The sequence below is a fragment of the Panthera leo genome, chromosome D3 (genome assembly GCF_018350215.1).
Source record: "Panthera leo isolate Ple1 chromosome D3, P.leo_Ple1_pat1.1, whole genome shotgun sequence".
Lineage (NCBI taxonomy): Eukaryota > Metazoa > Chordata > Mammalia > Carnivora > Felidae > Panthera > Panthera leo.
In genome coordinates, this window is record NC_056690.1 from 65,512,789 (window position 1) to 65,524,267 (window position 11,479).

The following is an 11,479-nucleotide window of genomic DNA, read 5'->3' on the forward strand; positions in this document are numbered from 1 at the left end:
TCCTAGTTCAGATTTGTTTCTAGCTGCCCCTGCAGAGTCCTTCCCACTGCCCTGCCCTCTGCTGCAGTTCTCATGCAGGGGTAACAAACCTGAACTGAAATATTTGGATTATACATATACAGGCAAAATACAATTCAGATGTTCAGTAGATGTGGATACCTCCCCCCCCCCCCCACCTCCAAAGTTTACAATGTAAAAAAGAAAGAGGCATATTAAGTCTTAGCCCCTGATGGCATCAATGGAGATTGGGCCCTGATATGTTTATTCAGTTGGTCACAGCATAAAAGCCAGAGCACTTAATCATTCTCCCAGCCCATTAAGCCAGGAGGGTAGCTACCAGCAGGAATTTTCTAGGGTGATGATACATGCCTTTTGCTGAGGACATTTCTTATCTTTCAAAAATTATTTTGGTGACAGAGCCCAAAAGGGTGAAAAACGAGAGCACCCTACAGTCCTAAGATGTAAAGAAAGATGTTTTATTGCCACTTGCCATGTATATGTTTTCAACCAGGTATTATGGAATTATCAAGTATATACCAAAGTAGGCAGAATAGCATAATAAACCGCAGTGTACCCATCACCCAGCTTCAGTAATATTAACTCAAGAGTCAATCCTATTTCATCAGTACTTCTACTTATCTCCTCTATTCCTCATTATTTTGAAGCCAATTCCAGAGGATATCATGTGACTTCATCTATAAATATTTTAGGGGCACCTGGGTGGCTCAGTTGGTTGGGCATCCTACTCTTGATCTCAGCTGAAGTCTTGATCTCAGGGTCATGAATTCAAGCCCCACATTGGGTTCCATGCTGGACGTGAAGCCTACTTTAAAAAAAAAAAAAATAGCAAGTATTTCTAAAAGCTTAGTACTTTAAAACATTGTCATAATGCAGTTATCACACCTAAGTAAATAAACAGGAATTAAATAATACCATGCAATGCCCAGACACTATTCAAATGTCCATGAATTCATGAAATAAGATCTCTTTTGACAGTTTGTTTAAACTGGCAGCAAAATATGGTCATTTTATCTCTTACGTCTCTTTTAATTTACAGTCCCACCACCTCCCCTGCCTTTCTCTACTTGCATCTTATTTGTCAAAGGCACCAGGTGGTTTGCCCAGAGTTTCCCACAGTCTGTATTTTACTGAATGAACCCAGTGTATTTCATGGTGGTTAGGACTAGAACTGAGCTGCCCAGTACAGTAGCCACCAGCCACATGGAGCTATTTAAATTTAAGTCAAATTAAAAATGTAGTTTCTCAGTCACGCTAGCCACATTTCAAGCGCTTAGTAGCCACATGTGTCTAAGGACTACCAAATGGGACAGCACAGATATAGAACATTTCCACCATGGCAGAAAACCCTACTGGATGGTACTCCTCTAGAAGCTTATGCGGTATGAAGTAGCTTTGGAGAGGAGAGTGAAATCTCATCCACCTAATCCTTAGCTCACAATTGAGCTTCCACATTGTTGTCACTTTAAACCTCCACATTTGCACACAGAAAATGAAATAAAAATTCAAGGGATCTGGGGCGCCTGGGTGGCTCAGTCGGTTAAGCGGCCGACTTCGGCTCAGGTCATGATCTCGCGGTCCGTGAGTTCGAGCCCCGCATCGGGCTCTGTGCTGACCGCTCAGAGCCTGGAGCCTGTTTCAGATTCTGTGTCTCCCTCTCTCTGACCCTCCCCCGTTCATGCTCTGTCTCTCTCTGTCTCAAAATAAATAAATGTTAAAAAAAATTAAAAAAAACAATCAAGGGATCTGTGTGTTTTTACACTTTTTCAAATGGTATATTTGCAAGTACTTGTATTCACTTTTGTTACCAACTTTGTTTTGTTTTTAGATTTAACCATGTTGATATATGTTGCTTATTCCTTTCAACAGATCTATACTATTCTATTGTTTGCGGATTAAACCAATAGATTAAGTCTATCTATTGTAACGGATTATCTCCTTAACATTTAGACTGTTTTCAGTCTTCTGGGCTTCAGGGAACATCCTTGCACATCCTTAGCCTCCCACTACAGATAAGTAAAGGAGCCAACCTGGACACAGGTTCTCTGGGGCACTGAGCAAGCCCATCTTCAGTGCTAGTGGTCAGTGCCCAGCTGCTCACCAATATGATTAGTTGAGTTTACACTCCTACCAACAGTGTACAAGGACCCCCACTTCCTTACAGTACCACCAACATTAGGTAGTTTCAGCTCTGTAATTTTTACTAATATGGGTTCATGCATATGCAGTAAAAATATAAATAAAAGCATGGAAAAGGAAAGGACTGGAATGGAATTGAGAGGGGAGTCTGACTTAGCTGAATCTATAATATTTTCTTTCTTTAAAAAAATAATGTATAGGGAGCACCTGGTTGGCTCAGCATCTGACTTTGGCTCAGGTCATGATCTTGTGGTTCATGGGTTCGAGACCCACGTCAGGTTCTGTGCTGACAGCTCAGAGCCTGGAGCCTGCTTCAGATTCTGTGTCTCCCTCTCTCTCTGCCCCTCCCCCACTTGTGCTCTCTCAGTCTCTCAAAAACAAATAAACTGTTAAAAAAATATAATAATGTATAGGGGCACCTGGGTGGCTTAGTCGGTTAAGTGTCCAGCTTCAGCTCATGTCATGATCTCAAGGTTCGTGAGTTCAAGCCCCATATTGGGCTCTGTGCTGACAGCTCAGAGCCTGAAGCCTACTTCAGATTCTGTGTCTCCCTCTCTCTCTGCCTCTCCCTGGTCGCACTCTGTCTCCCTCTTTCTCAAAAATAAATAAACATTAAAATATATATGGCAAAAGTTAACATTTATTAAATGTGAACAGTGGGTGCAAAGGAATTGGTTATGATATTTTTAGTAAAGGTATGTTTACATGACTCAGAATTAACTTATTTCATAATCATTTTTTCAGTACAAGGGCTTAATAACATATTATGCAGCATACAATGAATTACTGAGTACGGTATTATCTACCAGGTTCCTTTTGTTTGTTTTTTGTCACTTCATGCTAAAAAGAAAACACTGAGAGAAACAAAACCAATGCTTGTATTTCTCCCAAATGACCTGCAGTTCATGGAGTTTTCCAGTCAATCTTTAGTCAGTCAGATGTTGACAACTAATTTCCTAAATGTTTTACTTTCTACCTATATATGCTGTATTATATACTACACAGCGTTTTCTTTCCCCCAAAGATGATACAAAGAAAGGGTTAACTTCACATGAAACTTGTACTTGGAATAATGCCAAAGGTTTTGTGGAGTCTTTCTGACTTCTTCTCAATACTCATGAACTTTGTGGACAAGATAGATCACCTGGCTCGGACATGGAGACCTGCTAGCTCCTACCGTCCCTATTTTTGTAGTGGATGCTTTGGAAATCCAAACTTGAACTCCTTTAGAGAAGACTCTGACTACAAGGCACAATGATTAGTGTGATTCATCAGTCCAAAAACAATTTTTAAATCCTGTCCATGGACAAGGCACCACGCTATGCTCTGTGAGGGACATAAAGATGGACAAAAATTGGTCCCTGCATCTGAGAACTTACAATTGAGCAACGCTTTTCTTTCACAACACTAACTACAAACATTTTATTTTTGTACTCAGAAGCTCACTCTGGCTTTGTTCTATTTTGATCTTTATAACTTATTTTAAAGATTGTTCAGTAGTTATTCATTGCTCAGTAAGTCTTACAATGACCTTGGGCCAAAAGCAGTAACATTTTGACCTGTCCTATGGAACTCAGAGATTCCCACTCCGTAAAGCTAGTGGCGTAAATAACTTCAAATAATACCCTCCTGGAGTTCAGTGCCAGCCACAGCATGAAAGAGAAATGGGGTGAAGCAGGGAAAGGAATAAAGTGGGAGTGCCCAAGAATAAGTGAGAATGGTATCCATGTTTTCAGCATTTTTCCCTCATTTCCCTTAATTATTTTTTTAGAGAGAGAGAGAGTACACGTGAGCAGGGAAGAGGGGCAAAAGGAGAGGGAGAGAGAATCTTAAGCAGGCTCCATGCTTGGCACAGAGCCCAATGCAGGGGCTCAGTCCTACGACCCTTGGATCGTGACCTGAGCCAAAATCAAGAGTCAGATGCTCAACCAACTGAGCCACCCAGGTACCCCCTCTCCTTATTTCCTTAGGACATAGTTGAAAAACATGGGATAACACAAGAAACTATGATGCTAAAACCATAATACATGGTCCTGTAATGTTTAGTAGGGTCAGCATCTTCTCCATAGGCATCTTTGGGGTTTAGCATCTAGGGTATATCACAGCAGCAAAAAACTAAGTGAGGACACACTTCTTACGTTCATAAAAAGGGAGGGGACGGTGTGAAGATGGGGCAGAAGAGTATGTGTGAATGCCTGAGTGTGTGTGTGTACACATGGACGTACATGCATGCCTGCTCATGAACAGCACAGGGAGAAAGAATAACCTAAAGGAGGAGAGGTCTGCTACGTCTTGAAGCCATTCATGCTTTACAGTGTCCGAACTTCAAAACAAAGCAGTTCTGAAGTCTATTTAGCGGTAGCAGTACCTGACTTCTGGAGATTAGAGGTTTGACTCATACAGTACAGATCCATCTGGCCACCAGGACCTGAAAGGAGCTCTTTACAAACAACACAGCCAAGTAGTGGAATAGTGGGAGTGATTCAGAAACACCCGGCTGGTTTCCCTTGAGGTTTTTGGAGGATGAATTGGTTAAGAAGGACTTGGTCAACTGGACACTATCAGGCAACTAGACAAGTCTAGAACATTGGCGGAGCAGGAGCAGGGGGGAGAATCAGAGAGATGGTGTCCCAGAAAATAATCCTCCCTTCTGTCAGTAGAGGAGGGTTAGAAATAAATAGTCACACTTACATACATGCTCCCCATGAGGTCAAGGCATCTCTTTTTTGAGGTTGATAGTACATGTGAACGATCCAGATTGCTTGTTATAAAGGACTGTCATTTTTTTTCATTCAACATCTTCTACAAAAAGAAAAAGCATAACCTAATCCTAAATTGAATCACATCAAATGTCAAAGGGCTAAATAAAAAATAAAAGTTACAATAGGAACAGGTAATGGGAATATTGATTCTGACATTCACTCCCAGGGTAGATCTTCCTACATGGAGTAAGCCTGTTCCTAAATCCTAAAAATGGGGAACAAGAGCATTCCACAGAATTGTTGTAAACAAGACATAGTATAAATAGAATTGCTGTGTGCACAGAAGATAGCCAACCAATGTTTATTTGTACTATTTTCAGTTTCCATCAAGGAAAAGGAAGACTAGATACTGGGTCACATCCATAGCATCGCTCCTCCAGAATCTTCCTGGCCAAATATAATGCCAGTTGTCAGTGCGATAGCTGGGTTTAGGGCAGCTTGCCTCTGGTGCTCAATCTTCTCTCTTCCCCTCCTGCAGCCAGCTCCTCCCTGAAGAAGCGATTCAAGCGGCGGGAGATCGAGGCCATCCAGTGCGAGGTGCGCAAGATGTGCAACTACACGAAGATCCTGTCCACCAAGAAGAACCTGGACCACGTGAACAAGATCCTGAAGGCCAAGCGGCTGCAGAGACAATCAAAGACAGGCAACAACTTCGTCAAGAAGAGGAGAGGGCGTCCCCGAAAGCAGCCCACCCAGTTCGATGAGGACTCCAGAGACCAAATGCCGGTGCTGGAAAAATGCATCGACCTTCCCAGCAAGAGGGGGCAGAAGCCGAGCCTGAGCCCGCTCGTCTTGGAGCCGGCCGCCACCCAAGACACCATCATGGCCACCATCGAGGCGGTCATCCACATGGCCCGGGAGGCGCCGCCCCTGCCCCCGCCCCCGCCGCCGCCCCTCCCGCCCCCGCCGCCGCCGCCGCCGCCCCCGCCCCCGCCCCTGCCCAAGACCCCCAGAGGAGGAGGGAAGAGGAAACACAAACCTCAGCCTCCTGCCCAGCCCCCGCAGCAGCCGCCCCCACAGCAGCCCCTGCCCCAGGAAGAGGAGGTGAAGGCCAAAAGGCAGAGGAAATCCCGAGGGAGTGAGAGCGATGGCCTTCCCTAGGGTGGGTCTGGGCGTCTGAACCTGGGGCTGGGGGAACTGACACTTGGAAGTGCAGTGAGCCGGGGTGGGGGCGGAATCCCACGCTGCAGGGACACCGATGCCCTTCTCTCCAGAAGCTGGGCAGGCAGAATCGCGCCCGATGACGGGGTTGAGCCATCCGTAGCTCTTGGGAAAGCAAAGCAGGGGGACGCCTTCAACAGAAGCTGGTCTGTGCTTTACAGCAGTTCCAAACCAAGCGGCACTTCAGTATGGCTAGATCCTTTGCAGGCGCGAAGACCCATCGAGGAGGAGAAAGCCGGTGGTGGTGCTCTTTGACAGCCACCGGGCCCTCCTGCATCCAAGGTGCGCCTTTGATTCCATTGCATTTGCTGGCCAGGAAAATTGAAAGGGAAGCACCCTCAATTAGGAAACATTCCAAGGGGAGAAAAGCTGCAAATTTCTCAACTGGCTTTGTTGTAACCCATTTCCATTTAATTGGTTTTTACTTTTATTTTGGTTTTTCCAAGCTTGGCTAGGCTTTGGGGCACCAACATCATCTTCAGGTGACCTGAATCTTTCCATTAACCATACAGTTTCTCAGATGGATTCGTCATCAGAAGGTGGAATTCTAGTGATAGGCAACCTTAGACATGGATTCATATTCTTCTGTATGCCTCTGCTATATCACACACTGATACTTAGCATAGTCTGTTCCTACCTTTCCTTTGCCCATTGTACTTCCATATACCTTTTCATTAACTTACTTGCTGCCTTCTTTTCCTTGGTACACACCTAAATAATGTAAACTTTATGTGTGTTGTAATGTTCACCCTTGGCATGCTGTCCCAAGGAACTTGGCTTCGAATCCCAATCATTGTGAAACAGATACTCAGTATTGATAGAGCCTTTTTAATAAGTGATTTAGAGCAGCCAAGGATATGTTGGCCGGGGTGTCAATCAGGTTATTTTTATACTTAAAACATATCAGCAGAGAATAGGCAGAACAAAACGGTTTTAATAACCCACAGCAAATGGAATAACTGACAAATCACCAAAAATTGAAACCCCAGACCCACCAGAAAGACAAATGTCTGGCAATGCCTTGGTATGTGAACCTTCATACAAGTAGCTGTCATAGATTGTTGGAAAAAAAAAAAAAAGAAACAAAAAGACAATAGAATAAGTCCATTATCTCTTGATAATTATTTCTTAAAAGCAAATGGGAGTAAGTGTTCTTATCTGAAAAAAAAAAAGAAAGAAAGAAAAAATGCTCAAAGGGTATCACCACTCCAATTGTATCAAGCCACCTTGGACAAAGTATCCAAATTGTGGTTGCCTTAATAAACTAAAACATTTTTGTACATAATGTAATTATAAATCTATCAGTCTGCATGGATGCAAACTGTGTGTGACAAATCGTCTTTTAAATGGTCAATTTCAACTGTACATTTCTCATCCAAGTTGTACTCTAGCCATTGGTTTAGCGTGGACAAATATTCCATCTCTATCACCCATTTCCACAGCTCAAGTAAAACATGTTAAGAAGACTCAGAATGAATATGAAGTTATTCCATTGCCGTAGATGTTTTCTAAAAGTCAGATGTGGAAATTTCAAATAAGTATTTTCAATTTTCTCCCTTCCTCCTCCCCTTACCTTCCCCAAGACATCAAACACCTGGCATGGTAGATTATAAAAAGAGAGACACTGAGAGACAGAATTCAATTTTCTAATGGGAATTAGAATATCTGGTTTACCTCCAAATTAAGTTTCTTTACAGGAAGTTGGGACTGGCTGGAAATTGTATTATCACTTCAAAACACAACACTGTTTCCTTAGAGAGAGATGGATTTTTGCTGGGAACACAGGAGAATAAGGGATGGGGTATCTATGGGAGTAAATTTAAAAATCCCAAGTTAATATGCTTGCAAACATCACTGCTCTGTCATGGCACCAACAATGGTTGAAATTACCCAGAGTCATCCTATTCTGCACTGTCACCTTGGACTTAACATCATTTGCTACCCACTAGGTCAGTCACATTTAATCCTAGCAATATGTAAGTTTAAAGGAATGCATCCTCCTGTACTTTAAAGCTTATATCATAGATACTCCGTTTGTGACCTAGGTGGACCTTTGGCATTTCACAGTTGAACAGCAATATCAAACCAGCCACTTTCAATCTGTCATTCCCAAGCCATGTCTGAGTGGTTCCAAAGTCACCGGAGAGGAAGATTTAAATTAGCCCCGTTCACCCCACCATGGCTATGAAAGAGCAACCATTTTCATTCCAGTTAAACCATAAAGGGGTTTCTCTCCTGCCAGACTTTGAAAATCATTTCCTTCCTTCTTTCTTTTGCCCTTCTTCCTTCTGGTGTTGTACCAATTACCCAAACAGGTCTGTGAGTAGACTCAGTCTTCCTGCAGAAGAGAATGAGCTGGCACTCTCTAAGCTTCTTAAAGAAGGACCCAAACTCTAATTGACATTAACTTCTAGTTGGAGAGAAATGTCAAATAACTTAAGGATACATTAGAATTTCCAAACCAGCGTAAGGTATTCCAGGAGGGATATAGCAGGGTTGTAACTACATAAATTCAGTTCTACAGTTGCCATGTGACTTAAATGCAAATCCTCTACATTTATGACCCTAAGAATAGATTAGAAAACCACAGAGGACCCAAACTGAGACATGCTAAATAGCCATTGGAAGGTGGAAGCTAGTCCAGGCACGGTACGGCTTCCTCTCTCCCCTGCCCAGCTCCCCACTCAGTATCATGTTACTTTTTTTTTTCTTATACTTTCCATTAACTTAACTCATCTCATTGGTACAACCATTTTCTTATTTTCTAAGTAACCCCTTTCCATTAGTCTCTCCTCTCCTGTCCTGGCTCAACACTGGGCCAGCCTAGTTTCACCTCATTGGATGCAGAACCAGGATGAGAACTCAGCAATCTTGACCCGGACTGAGGAGTCTCTAGCCAGCCAACACTGCCTTCTGGAGGCTGCATTTTTATTTAGAGAAGATGTCATTTGGTATGCATGGGACTCCATAAACACCTCTAGCAATTATTTCATAAAGAAATCTCTTGGATCTTTGTTTTTGTTTTTATGGAATACTTTCCTTCAGCAAGCAGGCATGAACCCACTTACAGGGAATCTGATTAGAGGTGAGCAAAGGATGAAATCGAGATGTAAAAGCCTCTTTGAAGGTGATGATGGGTCTCTGATCCACTTCCTAAGTGGCTGAGGAGCCACTTGCTTTTCAACCCCTCATCTCATGTGAAAGAGAAGTTTAACTTCCTCTAATAGCATGGCTCTGGCTACAACCCAAGGAAGACAGGTCAAAAGAAAGGAGAGCATGTCAGGAGCTGGTTTGTGACTTGGCAGGACCGGGACTCAACAGCCACTGACAGCCCAGAGTAGGTGACTAAGGGCTGACAGAGGATTAGCATGTTAACTTGGCTGCTGTTCGGAGTGGGAGGCCATGTTGGATGGCAGTCGGAATTTGTGTTCTGCACAGTGCTGGCTCTATAAATATGATAAGCAAGTGGTGACAGAATTATAGTATAAGGTGATGTACTACATGCACATCATAAAGGATTTGGTTTTAGTACTTTAGTAGAAAATCCCACTCCTACAGCTTATTACCCAACAATATTCAGATAATGAGTTTTTGGAGAATATTTTTTCCCTACCACTAGGAAGATTTACCTGGGAACTGTCTAAAGTCTATACATATATTTCCAAAGCCTTTAAATGCCAACTGTAGCATGGAGAGAGACGGGGTGGCAGAAGCCGAAATGCCTCAAAAGCCATTTAAGTGTTACATTGCAGGATTTTCAGTCTTCTCATTATGTAAAAGTAGATAAATATAGACATTATTCTCAACACTACCCTATAGTATCACAATGGTCCAAATGCCAGAGCTTACAGATAATGTCATCACAGTGCCTAGAAACTCGAACTGTAATATACCGTAGCATTTTCTTGGTGTTTTTTAAAGTTTCTTTCCACAATACAAGGCTCCCTCTGCCTCTTGTTTCTTGGAGAGTTTGCCCCACTAATGAGTCTTCCTTCTGGTGGGACTCAGTCATTTGGGGAACAGTCTTAGAAGCACATATCAACCAAGGAAGAAACTTCCTGGATATCTATTGCCCACTTCCCCAGGTATAATAAACACTAAAAGGGGGAAAAATTGAAAAGAGCTGCCACTGGTCAACACAGAAGGGCAGTTCCAACCTAGGTTGGTGTCTTTCTTTTTCTTCCTTTTTTAAAAAATCTATTTCTTAAATAATAATAAATGCACATGATGTGTTAAATATGTATATATATATTTCAAAAGAAAAAATGGGGCACAAGATTGTCTTACAAGTCGTGCTGGCTAATTTTTAGTTTGTATTCATAAGTGGTTTTTAAAAGCCTTTTTTAAAGTGTAATTTGCATGTTCTACTTTGATTGTATGTAAACATATTTTAGAACAAAAAATGTATTTGTATTTTATTGAATATAGAGGCAAGAAAATTGTACATTGTTTGAAATGTTCTTTTTGTAACAGTTTTTATTCATAAAGCATTTTTGTACATTTAAAATGAACACGGACTTGCTGTTATTTGAGGCGTAGATACATCTGGCATGCTTTACTGTCATGCTCCTCCATGGTCTTAGATGTTGGGTTTTAAACATTTTTTCTAAAAGAAAGCTCAGTCTTTTTCGCTACCAGATCAGGTTAGCACAGTATAGAGCACTTAACTATTAAAAAAAAAAAAAAGTTAATCCTATTCATATGTTATTCATTGTGTGAAATTAAAGACATTCAATTCAGTCTAACATGAGTTGTGAATTCTTTTGTTTTATTTTCCATCTGGTTCACATCACTAAGGAGTTTAATAGTATTTGGGGGGTCTTTGCTCACACCAACTGGATATAGAATCATTGAGAAAATTCTAACCAAACTTCTGCCTTTTGTAGGAATCTGGGAAGTACATCTTGGGCAAGATTTGAGTCTGATTTACTGGGTTACTGTTCAGAATATATTACACCTGGATGTAAAGCCAAGGGCTAGATTCAAAGAACCAGTCAGACCTCTGCTGAAAGCAATCAAAGTGTGTTGGATAATGTTGGAGACCCATCCTGTCCTAAATTTTTACAACATTATGGATGGGGATTAAGCTTTCTTACTAAATATCCCATGATGTCAGATATCTCAAGGATAGATCCCCGGCTGGATTTAAAGTTTGGAGTGATAGGAAAGGGCACTTAATCAACCGTAGACAGTTATGGATCACCTAGCCAAAGTCTACCAGTCTGAACAAGACCCTGAGGACAAGGGCCAGGAGTAAGAAGTCCTTGCTCTGGAGGAATGTACAAGGCCTGTGTTTGAAAAATGAGCTAGCAGTTCCGAATGTGGCAAGTGGTAAGAGTGATGGGGCCTCCGAAAAAGCGAGGAGCCCCCACGCTGGCACTTTCTTCTCTTCCCACTCT

General features: G+C 42.1%; 1 protein-coding gene across 2 annotated transcripts in view; it reads left to right on the forward strand.

Annotated features, from left to right (window-relative positions):
* SETBP1 (SET binding protein 1) overlaps positions 1-10,814 on the forward strand; it is a 375,264-nt gene extending 364,450 nt beyond the window's left edge. For both annotated transcript variants that reach the window (XM_042911416.1, XM_042911417.1), the window contains one exon: positions 5,398-10,814. In XM_042911416.1, coding sequence (XP_042767350.1) covers positions 5,398-6,020 — 623 coding nt within the window. In that variant the 3' untranslated portion in view covers positions 6,021-10,814. The remainder of the gene's footprint in view (positions 1-5,397) is intronic.
* Positions 10,815-11,479: the final 665 nt, after the last annotated feature.